The sequence below is a fragment of the Oncorhynchus kisutch genome, linkage group LG10 (genome assembly GCF_002021735.2).
Source record: "Oncorhynchus kisutch isolate 150728-3 linkage group LG10, Okis_V2, whole genome shotgun sequence".
In the NCBI taxonomy this organism is placed as follows: domain Eukaryota; kingdom Metazoa; phylum Chordata; class Actinopteri; order Salmoniformes; family Salmonidae; genus Oncorhynchus; species Oncorhynchus kisutch.
Window position 1 is genome coordinate 52,936,568 of NC_034183.2, and position 13,552 is coordinate 52,950,119.

The 13,552-nt window shown below is 44.8% G+C and overlaps 1 protein-coding gene across 1 annotated transcript in view; it reads right to left on the bottom strand.

Moving 5' to 3' along the window:
• Positions 1-1,163: 1,163 nt before the first annotated feature.
• The window catches only part of LOC109898403 (C-type mannose receptor 2), a 41,794-nt gene continuing 29,405 nt past the window's right edge, over positions 1,164-13,552 (bottom strand). The window contains exons 21-29 of the mRNA XM_031833977.1: positions 13,307-13,473; positions 12,982-13,090; positions 12,522-12,760; positions 12,136-12,301; positions 11,727-11,876; positions 6,988-7,107; positions 6,518-6,697; positions 6,326-6,349; positions 1,164-6,166 (exon numbers count right to left, since the gene is read on the bottom strand). Of these exons, the coding sequence (XP_031689837.1) occupies positions 5,946-6,166; positions 6,326-6,349; positions 6,518-6,697; positions 6,988-7,107; positions 11,727-11,876; positions 12,136-12,301; positions 12,522-12,760; positions 12,982-13,090; positions 13,307-13,473 (1,376 nt within the window). The 3' untranslated portion in view covers positions 1,164-5,945. The remainder of the gene's footprint in view (positions 6,167-6,325; positions 6,350-6,517; positions 6,698-6,987; positions 7,108-11,726; positions 11,877-12,135; positions 12,302-12,521; positions 12,761-12,981; positions 13,091-13,306; positions 13,474-13,552) is intronic.

Consider the following 13,552-nt stretch of genomic DNA (forward strand, 5'->3'; position numbering starts at 1 on the left):
AAACAATCTGCCTAAATACCAATATTAATCCAAGTGTTCTGCCTAATCACTACACCCCTGGTTCATTGGTCCATGGAACAAACCCTGGAGAGACACCTAGGTCAAATAATATGCCAAACAGTGTACCCCTGGCCAGTGGATAGAGCCGTCGGGCCTCATGTCCACTTGGCTGGCATACCTGGTCTGACAAACTGATTGTCTGTCTTAAAAGGCTCCAGTTGAACTCGTTACAATGGCTCACAGCACAGCACAGTTATCAAGTATCAAGGTGAGACCCAAGTGCAGACTGTATGAAGTAACAATGTTTATTGTAACAGAGACAGGCAAACGACAGGTCAAGGCAGGTAGGGGTCAATAATCCAGAGTAGGAGCAAAGGTACAGGACGGCAGGCTCAGGGACAGCCAAAGTGGTCAGTCGAGCGGGTACAGTGTCAGGACTGGCAAGGGTTAAAAACCAGGAGGACGAGAAAAGAGAGCCTTGGAAAAGACAGGTGCCGACAGGACAAACACTGGTAAGCTTGGCAAACAAGACAAACTGGCACAACTAGACAGGAAACACAGGTATAAATACCCAGAGGATAAGTGGGGAAGATGGGCGACACCTGGAGGGGGGTGGAGACAAGCACAAGGACAGGCGAAACAGAGCAGGGGGGGGGGGGGCAGCCATAATGCCAGATCAGCCGCAACAGGCAGGCCACACATAGAAAAGCTATTGGTGCCTGCCAAGCCAGGCGGAGTCCCTGCCAGAGCAAAGGTAGAGGTCCTCGGTCCATTCTCCTCCAATGAGGTGTGGCAGATCAGGATCACAGCCTGAACTGAGAGTCTGAAAAGACTGGATGGAGACACAGCCGCAGACATTCAAGCACACAGAAACATGCACATACAGTAGATATGTATGGGGTGGAGAGAGAGAGAGAGAGAGAGAGAGAAAGACAAAGACAGAGAGAGAATATGAAGCATCAGACCAGGAAAGTGAGGAACTCATTTGGAAACACAGTCAAGCTGTTACTGTGAGCAAGTTCTGCCCTCTGGTGGGGGTTCTTCAACATCACCACTATTTCAGTCATGATATGTCAACCTCAGTCACATCTTGTCCCCCACAATAATGTGCAAATATTGGTGTAACTAAAGTACAACTTATGAAATAATTCTATCGACAGTCATTTAGCCAACATATATTTTATTCATTTCATATAAAAACAACAAATATTTTAAAAATCAAAACAGGTGCTTACTTGAACCTTTCTTCACAGGGACTCAAATTTTAAAAGCCCACCACAGTCACACAGTCAGTCCCAGACAAGGCAGAACATCAGGGCCAGACTCATACATCGTCACATTGTAGGCAACTCCAACTTGGTAGGCAGCTCAAATTTATTACAACCAGTTCGGCAGTCATTTGGAAGCAGGGTGCTACAGCAACCCTCCACTAGGAGGCAGGGTGAACCGATGACATTTCACTTCTCTCATCTCCATTCCTCTCTCCCTGACCCTTTCTTTCCCCATACGTGCCTGTGCCTGTCTCTTTCTCTCCCTCCATTCTTCCCCCCCATTTCTCCCATTCTCTCACCCTTCTCTTTCGGCCCTGAGCCCTTTTGCTCTGATTGGTTCCAGACCTGCCACTGAGTTCTTCTTGTCGACTCAACATTCCACAGTTGGAGATGACAACACACACACACACACGATCCCCCCCCCCCTCTCCTTCCATCTTCCCTCCCCCCATCTCTCCTCAGCCCCATTTGTCTGGTTGACAGAGCAGAAAAGAGCTGGTTTCGAAGCGTGGCTCACTGGCCCACCGAGAGTTTCTATCTCAAACGTCTCCAAAGAATTCCACGGATCAGGAGGACAGAAATCCGGTCATGAGAAGGAGGGAACTGTAGGAAGAGGAATGTTATGTGGGGGGAGAAAACATCTGTTTTTGCCTCCTATTCAAATGGGAACCCAGAAGTTAGGGTTTGGGTTGATTCCCTGCATTGAATCTAGTTGTGCTTTGTTAGAAACCTTACTTTCCTCCCCCCAATAATGTACTACACAAGGTTAAGAAACGACAAGGGGAAATAAGATGGATCAGTTGATCTTTCTATTTCTAAATATTTGAAGTATGTGGTGGATTCTTTCCCTTTTCAAACTAGTTCTTTGGTTTTCCTAGCTGTATTTTGCATTGATATAGAGGGTACCCCTTAAGTAAGGTTCTCTAGTACCTTGTGGAACATACCACATACAAATGACAACAAGTTTGTCACAACATCCAGAACTGTAATACTACATATTCATTCAAGGGTATTTAAAAAAAAATTTAATTACTATTTTCTACATTGTAAAATAATAGTCAAGACATCAAAACAGTGAAATTACACATATAGAATCATGTAGTAACCAAAAAGTGTCCTGTTGGTCAACACACCTCCGTGCTGTGTAAGGTCTATTTGACCAAGGAGAGTGATGGGGTGCTGCATCAGATGACCTGGCCTCCACAATCACCTGACCTCAACCCAATTGAGATGGTTTGGGAAGAGTTGGACCACAGATTGAAGGAAAAACAGCCAACAAGTGATCAGCATATGTGGGTACTCCTTCAAGACTGTTGGAAATGCATTCCATGTGAAGCTGGTTGAGAGAATTCCAAGAGTGTGCACATATTATTATTTATTTTTTAAACACTTTTTTGGTTACTACATGATTCCATGTATGTTATTTCATAGTTTTGATGTCTTCACTATTATTCTACAATGTAGAAAAAAGTTAAAATAAAGAAAAACCCTGGAATGAGTAGGTGTGTACAAACTTTTGACTGGTATCGTACATGTCAACTCATGTCAGATGTGTCACTTTCAAGTGAATGACCTACAAGTGACCTAAGTTCCATGACATGACCAAAAGTTTGTGGACACCTGTTCATCGAACATCTCGTTCCAAAATCATGGGTATCAATATGGAGTTGGTCCACCCTTTGCTGTTATAACAGCCTCCACTCTTCTGGGAAGGCTGTACACTATATGTTGGGACTTCCATTCAGCCACAAGAGCATTATTGAGGTTGAGCACTGATGTTGGGCGATTAAGCCTGGCTAGCAGTCGGCGTTCCAATTCATCCCAAAGTTGTTTGATGGGGTTGAGGTGAGGACCTCGCTTTGTGCACAAGGGCATTGTCATGTTGAAACAGGAAAGGGCCTTCCCCAAGCTGTTGCCACAAAGTTGGAAGCACAGAATCATCTAGAATGTCATTGAATACATTAAGCATTAAGAATTAGGATTCCCCTTCACTGGAGCTAAGGGGCCTAGCCAGAACCATGAAAAACAGCCCCAGACCATTAGTCCTTCTCCACCAAACTTTATTGCTGGCACTATGCATTCGGGTAGGTAGCATTTTGCTGGCGTCCACCAAAGCCCAGATTTGTCCATCGGACTGTCAGATGGTAAAGCGTGATTCATCACTCCAGAGAATGCATTTCCACTGCTCCAATGCCGGAGAGCTTTACACCACTACAGCCTACGCTTGGCATTGTGCATGGTGATATTAGGCTTGTGTGTGGCTGCTCGGCCATGGAAACCCATTTCATGGAGCTCCTGACAAACAGTTATTGTGCTGATGTTGCTTACAGTTACAGTTTGGTACTCAGTAGTGAGTGTTGCAACAGATGATTTCTACACCCTACGCGCTTCAGCACTCTGCGGTCCCATTCTGTGAGCTTGTGTGGCCTACCACTTCGCGGCTGAGCCGTTGTTGCTCCTAAACGTTTCCACTTCCCAATAACAGCACTTACAGTTGACCGGGGCAGCTCTAGCAGGGAAGAAATTTGACGAAAGGTGGCATCAAAGTCACTGAGATCTTCAGAAACAGCCTTCTACTGCTAATGTTTGACTATGGAGATTGCATGGCTGTGTGCTTGATTTAATAAACCGGTCAGCAACGGGTGTGGCTGAAATAGCCGAATCCAATCATTTGAATGGGTGTCCACATACTTTGTATATATAGGGTATGTTTTCCATGGCTGCAGGTCAGTGTGTAATCGTACCACCAACACAGACATTAACATGGGAAATCTAACCATCCATACCAGTCATGAGACTAACACAGACGTTCACATACTTTACACCATGTTACCCATCCAAAAGTCAAAGGAAGGAAATAACACAAAAACAATTGAAAAGTACCTTAGTAATAACGCATAAAGAAAGGAGTGAATGCACTGTCCTTTGCTTAAAGTAACTGTCTAGAGGTCTCCTGAGTGGCACAGTGGTCTAAGACACTGCATTGCAGTGCTTGAGGTGCCACGACAGGCCCAGGTTCAATACCAGCCTGTGTCACAACTGTCCATGTCCTGGAGTTCCATAGGGCGGCGCACAATTGGCCCAACGTTGTCCTGGGAGGGTTTGGCCGGGGGGCTTTATTTGAGTCATTGTGCTCTTGTGGCAGGCTGGGTGCCTGCATGCTGTAATTAGTTGGAGAGTGCAGCTGGCGGGTGGGTGTTGAGAAGTGTGGTTTGGCAGGTCATCTTTTGGAGGGCTGCATGACTTGACCGTCGCTCCTCCTGAGACCGTTGGGGAGATGCAGCGATGAGACAAGATCAACAAAAACAAAAGTAACTGTCTAGTGAAAATCTCACTTTTTTTCTTCTGTTAACCCATAACCAAGTAATGTTGTTGACTTATCCTATACTCGTATTTGTGGTCAAAGCATGAATTGGAGAAAAAATATTTCAAAAACCCCACCTCAAACCTGTATCTCAAACAGACTGTTTAAAAAACGCTTGCTACTTCCTCATAGAAGATGATTTCATCCTCCTAAGGAGGATGTGCTGGCGGTCAGCGGTCTACTCGCATGAATATTTTTAATGACCGATATACTCCCACACCATTCTGTTGTTGGGGTACGCCCACACCATTCTAACACAGAAAAGCTGCTTTTTAAAATTTTTAAGGAAAACTATTTCACTCATATTGTAATTAATTATAGGTCTTATTTCATAGAAATCTGGAAACACTGGACAGTTACTTTAAGTAATAAATGTTGGCTCTTCTCATGATGGTGGTAGAAAGTGCTAAAACAAACCCTCTAAAACCCTCTAGAATGTTACATACTGAAATATAATGGGTGTCATACCCTTATCGACCCCATCACACTGTACCAAGACAACAAAAGACGGTATCAGTCTGTATCAACGTCAAATTTCTCTCTCTCTCTCTCTCCTACTGTATGTGCAGTTGTGGTGAACAGGCCAGGGACTCGTTAAAATCACTCTAAAATCACCACTCTAAAAATCACTGTCCTCTTCTCTTCCACACTGAAGTAAGTATTGCTTTCCAACCAGCCTTTGCTGACGTGTCAGTCAGAACAGAAGGGGGGGAGGGAAGGGGTCGGGCAACAACAAAAGCTTCACGACAACAACCAGAATTAGAAGGAGGATTCGCTACAGATTCACTACAGCTGCACTGGACAAAAAAACACACAAACAAACCAAAAGGAAATATACAAAGCAAACCTGAAGTTAACCTCAGGTAAATACTGTCATGGTCTCGATGGAAATTGTGTTGATATTTGGATGATACTGAGTCTCCTGACAAAGGAAGGACTGGTGCAAAGCCTTAGTCTTTGGCTTTTGGCATCTGCCTTTTTGACTTAGGGACCAAAAACAGGAAGTGTTTGAAATGAAATGTGAAACTGACATCAGAAACATTATTGCTATACTACTAAGAAAAGCAGTTCATATTGTAATTTGCATATTATTAACCCCATTGGAGAATGACTGTTTAAAGGGAATTTGATTGGCATCTGCTGCGCTCGACACAGCACAGCCCTTCAGCATCTTCAGCATCTTTTCAAACAGAACAGGGACATAAAATGTAGAAGCAGAATGCGTATCAGTCAGACAGTGGGTCAGTCAGTATTAGGTACTCCCAGGTGTCTCCTGCCCTGGGGGGAGGGGCCAGGCCTGGTTGGCTGTGCTACTCCGGCTGTTCGTTGAGCTCCATGTCAGACACCAGGATGTTCTTCTCGGCCTGTTCGGAGGGGTTGGAGTTGGTGCGGCTGTAGCGCGCCCCCTCGTAAGATCCACGGGAGCCTGCCTGGCGCCGGCGGTACAGGTAGATCACGCCTGCGATGAGGATCACCAACGCCAGGCCCGTCACCATGATCACAATCAGAGTGGGCAGGTGGTCCTCTTCAGCTGAGACAGACAGGGAGGGAGGGGGAGAGAGAGAAGGAGAGAAAGAGGGACTGTTTTTTTATTTTATTTTATTTTTTTACAGATTAGCATTACAGATTTAAACAAATCTAACATTTGATGACTTGAACCATCAACATGGTATATCCTATCCATACTTACAGACTACCGCCAAAGCCTCAGCACCTGCAACGGAAAAGATAACATTTGAGTTGTGTTGTCAGTTCAGAGATTGCTGTTTGCAGATATAAATGAAGCACAGTAGGTGGTCATACATCTTTGCTATCACTGTGTACACGTATGGCATTGTCCATAGTGTTATTTGTCTGTGCTACAGGGTGAGGCCTTCCTTACTGCGTGGCCGTTTGCAGATGACTCCGTGTGTGTGGTTCTTGCAGGAGCCTGGTTTCCAAAGGCCTGTGTTGCTCTGGATCCAGAAGCAGGCGTTGGGAAACAGCGTGCTCAAGTTGGTGCCCTGCACCTCCCAGTTAGTGAACTTCACCTCCGCACTCTCAGACCACATCAGACTGCCCCCTGCAAGACAACCCCAGGAACAACACACACACACACGCGCTTGTCTGAAGAATATCTTGAAATATCCCTGGAGAACCCTATCACTGCTAATTTAGACTTATTGACGTGTACAAATCATGTATGTAATATATGAATGAGTATATGGATAGCATATGTCACTCTGATAAATGACTCTTCTTACAGTACCCATTAGATTATATGACCTTGCAGTATATGATATTTACATGTTTTTAACAGTTGGAACCATCTGTGTATACTTTTCACTGTGTACATCCTGAGGAGTTCCTTACCTTTGGAGTTAAAGGTCATACCCAGCCAGGCTCCGTGGGCCTGCTCCTGGTAGCCCTGGATGTGCTCCCACACAAAGCCATTCTCTGTTTCATCCAGGACCGACAGCAGCTGGCCACCCACTGGAGGGGAGAGAGGGGGGTATAGAGAGAGAGAGAGAGCGAGAAGATCAGATAACCATATTGAGATAATTAAATGCGGTCAGAGAGGAGTTGACAGACAGAGGGAGGTGTGAAACAAGGAAAGAGTGGGATGATAAGGAAAATGAAAGTGGGAAATCATGAGATAATAAATCGAGTGCATTTCAATTACAGCTCAATGAATCACTGCTAATTTACCCTTATTGACGTATTTGGTCATTGACGTCAGTGCTGAGCGCTGAAAGCTCTCTCCATGACTACAGCGATTGAGTGGAAAGAGCTGTAATGTACTCTGTGATCTTTTAGTGTCACAATGTGCATGTAAAGTGTCACATATAGAGACTGTTTGTAGTTATTATGGATCCCCATTAGCTATATATAGAGACGGTATTTGGATTTATTATGGATCCCCATTAGCTACATATAGAGACGGTTTGTATTTGTATTTATTATGGATCACCATTATGGAAACAGCTATTCTTCCTGGGGTCCGGCAAAATTAACGCAGTTATACAATTTAAAAAACATTACAATACATTCAGAACAGATTTCACAACACACTAAGTGTGTGGCCTCAGGCCCCTACTCCACAACCACATATCTACAACACAAAATCCATGTGTATGTGAGTGTATAGTACGCATGTTATCATCTGAGTGTATGCATGTGTCTGTGCTTATGTTTGTGTTGCTTCACAGTCCCCGCTGTTCCGTGAGGTGTATTTTGTATCTGTTTTTTAAATCTGATTCTACTGCTTGCATCAGTTACCTGATGTGGAATAGAGTTCCATGTAGTCATGGCTCTATGAAGTACTGTGCGCCTCCCATAGTCTGTTCTGTGAAGAGTGTGAAGAGACCTCTGGTGGTATGTCTTGTGGGGTGTGCATGTGTGTCTCAGGGCTCCCGAGTGACGCAGCGGTCTAAGGCACTGCATCTCATTGCTAGAGGCGTCACTACAGACCTTGGTTCGATTCCAGGCTCTATCACAACTGGCCGTGATTGGGAGTCCCATAGGGCGGCGCACAATTGGCCCAGCGTCATCCAGGTTAGGGGTTGGCCTGGGTAGGCTGTCATTGTAAATAAGAATTTGTCTAGTTGCCTAGTTAAATAAAGATGAAATAACATAAAAGGTCTGAGCTGTGTGCTAGTCATTTAAACAGTCAACTCTGGACTCTAGGTCACCAGACTGCTCGTTAGGGCGCACACCTGTCACCAGCGTTACGCGCATAATGACACTCACCTGGACTCCATCACCTCCTTGATCACCTGCCCTTTATATGTCACTCTCTTTGGTTTCTTCCCCAGTCGTCATTGTTGCTGTTTCATGTCGGTGCGCTGTTTGTGTTTCTTGTTTTGTAAATTAATTAATTAAATCTATTCACTCCCTGAACTTGCTTCCTGACTCTCCGCGCATATCGTTACGTTTCAACATGTCAATACCTCTCTCAAATGCAAGTAGTGATGAAGTCATCTCTCCTCCACTTTGCGCCAGGAGAGATTGACATGCATATCCAAGGACCAGTTGTGCTGCCCTGTTCTGAGCCAATTGCAATTTTCCTAAGACCCTCTTTGCGGCACCTGACCACATGACTGAACAGTAGTCAACGTGCGACAAAACTAGAGTCTGTTGGACCTGCCTTGTTGATAGTGCTGTTAAGGTAGAGCAACAGTTTATTATTGACAGACTTCTCCAAATCGTAGCTACTGTTGTAAAAAATATGTTTTGACCATGACAGTTTACAATCCAGGGTTACTCCAAGCAGTTTAGTCACCTCAACTTGCAATTTCCACATTATTTATTACACATTTTAGTTGAGGTTTAGAGTTTAGTGAATGATCTGTCCCAAATACAGTGCTTATGGTTATTTAAATATTTAGGACTAACTTATTCCTTCCCACCCATTCTGAAACTAATTGCAGCTCTTAAGTGTTGCAGTCATTTCAGTCTCTGTAGTAGCTGACGTGTATAGTGTTGAGTCATCCGTATACAAACACACACACTGGCTTTACTTAAAGCCAGTGGCATGTTGTTAGTAAAGATTGAAAAAAGGGGCCTAGACAGCTGCCCTGGGGAATTCCTGATTCAACTTGGATTATGTGGGAGAGGCTTCCATTAAATAACACCCTCTGTGTTCTGTTAGACAGGTAACTCTTTATCCACATTATAGCAGGGGATGTAAAACCATAACACATACGTTTTTCCAGCAGCAGACTATGATCAATAATGTCAAAAGCCGCACTGAAGTCTAACAAAACAGCCCCCACAATCTTTTCATCATCAGTCATTTGTGTAAGTGCTGTGCTTGTTGAATGTCCTTCCCTATAAGTGTGCTGAAAGTCTGTTTGTTTACTGTAAAATAGCATTGTATCTTGTCAAACACAATTTTATTCCAGGAGTTTACTAAGGGTTGGTAACAGGCTGATTGGTCGGCTATTTGAGCCAGTAAAGGGGGCTTTGATATTCTTAGGTAGCGGAATGACTTTTGCTTCCCTCCAGGCCTGAGGGCACACACTTTCTAGTAGGCTTAAATTGAAGATATGGCAAATGGGAGTGGCAATATCATCCGCTATTATCCTCAGTAATTTTCCATCCAAGTTGTCAGACCCTGGCGGCGTGTCATTGTTGATAGACAACAATCATTTTTTCACCTCTTCCACACTCACTTTACAGAATTCAAAATTACAATTCTTGTCTTTCATAATTTGGTCAGATATACTTGGATGTGTAGTGTCAGCGTTTGTTGCTGGCATGTCATGCCTAAGTTTGCTAATCTTGCCAATTAAAAAAAATCATAATAGTAGTTGGCAATATCTGTCCGTTTTGTGAGGAATGAGCCATCTGATTCAATAAATGATGGAGCTGAGTTTGCCCTTTTTCCCAAAATTTCATTGAAGGTGCTCCAAAGCAATTTACTATAATTCGTTATGTCATTTATCTTTGTTTCATAGTGTAGTTTCTTCTTTTTATTCAGTTTAGTCACATGATTTCTCAATTTGCAGTACGTTTGCCAATCGGTTGTGCAGCCAGACTTATTTGCCATTCCTTTTGCCTCATCCCTCTTCAACCATACAGTTTGTCAAATCCTCATCAATCCACGGGGATTTAACAGTTTTTACAGTCGTTTTCTTAATGGGTGCATGCTTATTAGTAACTGGGATAAGCAATTTCATAAATGTATCAAGTGCAACGTCTGTTTGCTCCTCATTACATACCATGGACCAACAAATATTCTTTACATCAACAACACAAGAATCACTACAAAAGTTATTGTATGACCTCTTATACACTACATTAGGCCCGGCCTTTGGAACTTTGGTTTTCCTAGATATGGCTACTATATTGTGATCACTACATCCAATGGATTTGAATACTACTTTCAAGCACATGTCTGCAGCATTAGTAAAGATGTGATCAATACATGTTGATGATTTCATTCTACCCTGGTAGGTTGACTGATATCCTGAACCTGGTTACAGTTTTAAGCTTTTTCTTGAGTGGGCAGTCAAGAAGCCAGTAAATATTTAAATCACCCAGAAAATATACCTCTGTTGATATCACATACATTATCAAGCATTTCAGCCATTATCCAGATACTGACTGTTGGCACTTAGTGGTCTGTAGCAGCTTCCCACAAGAATGGTCTTTAGGTGAGGCAGATGAACCTATTATGAACCTATTCTCTAATCTTTACAGGAATGTGGCTCTGAAAATAAGCAGCAATCCAGAGCAGGGACAGAAGGTTGCAGGGGTCAACTTCGAAATCATAGGGGAAGGAGTAGGAGTAGTTACAGCGGCTGCAGACACAGGTACCCCCAGTGACCAAGGTGCAGGAAGTTCAGACTCCAGGGCAGATAAACTATTTGTTGTTTTTAATCCGCTCCGGGCCTCTCGTTGGGAGTGTAGACTGCTTTACGGGAGGCCGCTGTCTTTGGTTCCACGGCTCGAGACATGCGACCATCGTTGATTGCCAAACTCCTCTTGCTGTGCTCCTTCGACTCCGCTATCAGAAGGGGGAGGGGAGGCAGGAGATTGCTCCCCTGGTGAAGAACTCCTGGCAACACCGGCCAGTCGGATAACGACAAACGACAAGGTGGAGATGCATCCAACAAGGCCGAACGCCGTCCAGCCACCGGCAAGGTAAACATTCCGTTTTCTCTAGTTTTTTACGTAGGCTGGCGACCTGCATAATCAAGGAAGCCACCTCAAGCCTATAATCCTCAGCAGCTCCTACAGGGCTGGCACCAGTCATTCACTTCTCCGGACAAAAGGGCCCCAATGGAAAACTAATCTGGGACTAACTCTGTTAGCTTGATGGCTAGCAGCTTTCAAGCAGACTTTAACCTGTCAGTTAAGCGGGATTTAAAGACAAGAAATAGTGGTCCTTGCTGCTAAAGTCGAACCACGTCACGGAATCCACTGTTTTGCGTCCAAAATGGCATCCTATTCTCTATAGGGCTCTGGTCAAAAGTAGTGTACTACATACAGAAAAGGGTGCCATTTGGGACACACTCAATGTGCATGTATAGAGACTAAGGAGTGTCTGGCTGACTAAGGGCGTATCTGGACTGTTTGATTGGCAGTTGACAGAGTGTCCTCCTTACCCTTCCTGCAGGAGGAGTGGGCGTCGGTCTGCAGCCGGAGGCTCTGCAGGTTGAAGGAGTAGCAGTGGTTCCTGAAAGGCACCCAGGCCCAGTCGCCCAGAGAGTGAGGGCACTGTCCTGGGAAACTCCACTTGTGCACCAAAGCCTCCTCTGGTGTGTGTGGGGGGGGGGGGGGGGGGGGAGAAAGAAAGAAAGAAAGAAAGAAAGAGAGAGAGAGAGAGAGAGAGAGAGAGAGAGAGAGAGAGAGAGAGAGAGAGAGAGAGAGAGAGAGAGAGAGAGAGAGAGAGAGAGAGAGAGAGAGAGGACAGGGCTTACACACTATATACACACATGTTCATATACTGTATTAGGGCACACACACAAACATGCACACACACACGGATGCACACACACACACACACATACACACCTGTATTAATCTGACAGATGACAGCATCCAGTTTAGCATCACAGGGGGTCATAGTCCACTGCCCCACCGTGGTCATGTGACCACATCCAGACAGTGTATTAGGCTCCCCATCCCGCCAGGCAGTGTAAATCAGGTCCTCCTCGCCCAACCAGCTGAAGTGCCGTCCCTGAGTGTGGAACAGAGGAGGAGTTAATCCTAAATCTTACCTCATTGGTCAATCTAGTTAAATCAATCTTTGAAGATCTGATTATATCAATGTAATATTGATTTGTAGTGATACAATTATCTCACCCTACATGTTACCATGTTGTTGTATCAAAACAAACCAATTAAGGATCTCGTAGATGTGCATTACTCCTCCCAGCTTGTCATGACCAGGGCCTCACCCCATAGTTGTAAAGGCCTATCCATGCTGGGAGGTGTAGGCTGTTCATCAGCAGGGTGAGGTAAGCCTGTTGGTAGGGGTCTCTCACTGAAGCCAACGTCCCGTTCAGAGACTCGCACACATGCAGCGCCCCCATCCAGTCCAGACGCTTCTTCACTATGCGGTACGACACCCCACCCAGGTCCAGGGCTCCGGACAGGGAGGAGGGCAGGAGGGCAGCGCCAGGGGGCAGAGCTGGGTCTAAGGAGACAAAGTTAAATCAGTATATAAAGGAAACTAATTCTGATGACTGATATAAACACAACTGTTTAATATGTCAGGTATGTGTTTCAGTAGGTACAGTACTATGTAATAGATTCACACAGGAATGCTTGTCTGTTACATAATTCACTGGTTAGTTATGTTATGCACTGTTGAATTGCGAGTGGCTGTGCCGTTTGGAGTTGTGACATGTCCTGTACCTTGTTTCTTCTGGCAGATGTAGCCATGTTTCTCCATCTCACAGGCCCGGGATGCCCACATGCCAGTATTTTTAGTTGGGTTCCCATGGATCATCACCACACAGTTCCCCTGTCAGGTGACAATGACGAACAATGGACATGACAAAGACTGAACCCACGGACCAAATATGCGTCCCAAATGGCACCATATTACATATATAGTGAACTACTTTTGACTAGTACCCTGGTTCTAAAGTAGTGCACTATGTGGGGAATAGGGTGCCATTTGGGATGCCACCAAAGACTGGATTAATACAGAAAAAGATTAGACCAGGGTGGTATATACCGGACTCTTGTTGTGGAGTGGTCCACTGTTGTCCAGGGGTTCTCCAGAGGCCCAGTTGGTGTAGCTGAGGAGTCCAGGACGAGCCCATTGGAAGTGGCCTTTAGAGTCAGACGTGAGCCCCACCCACAGGTCAAAACTCACGTTGGACAGCAGAGTGGTGACAAAGGCTGTGGGAGACAGCATGCATGATGTTATTCAGTGCTTCCCAAACTTTTTTGCCCCTCTTTCATCTTTGGGGACCTGGGA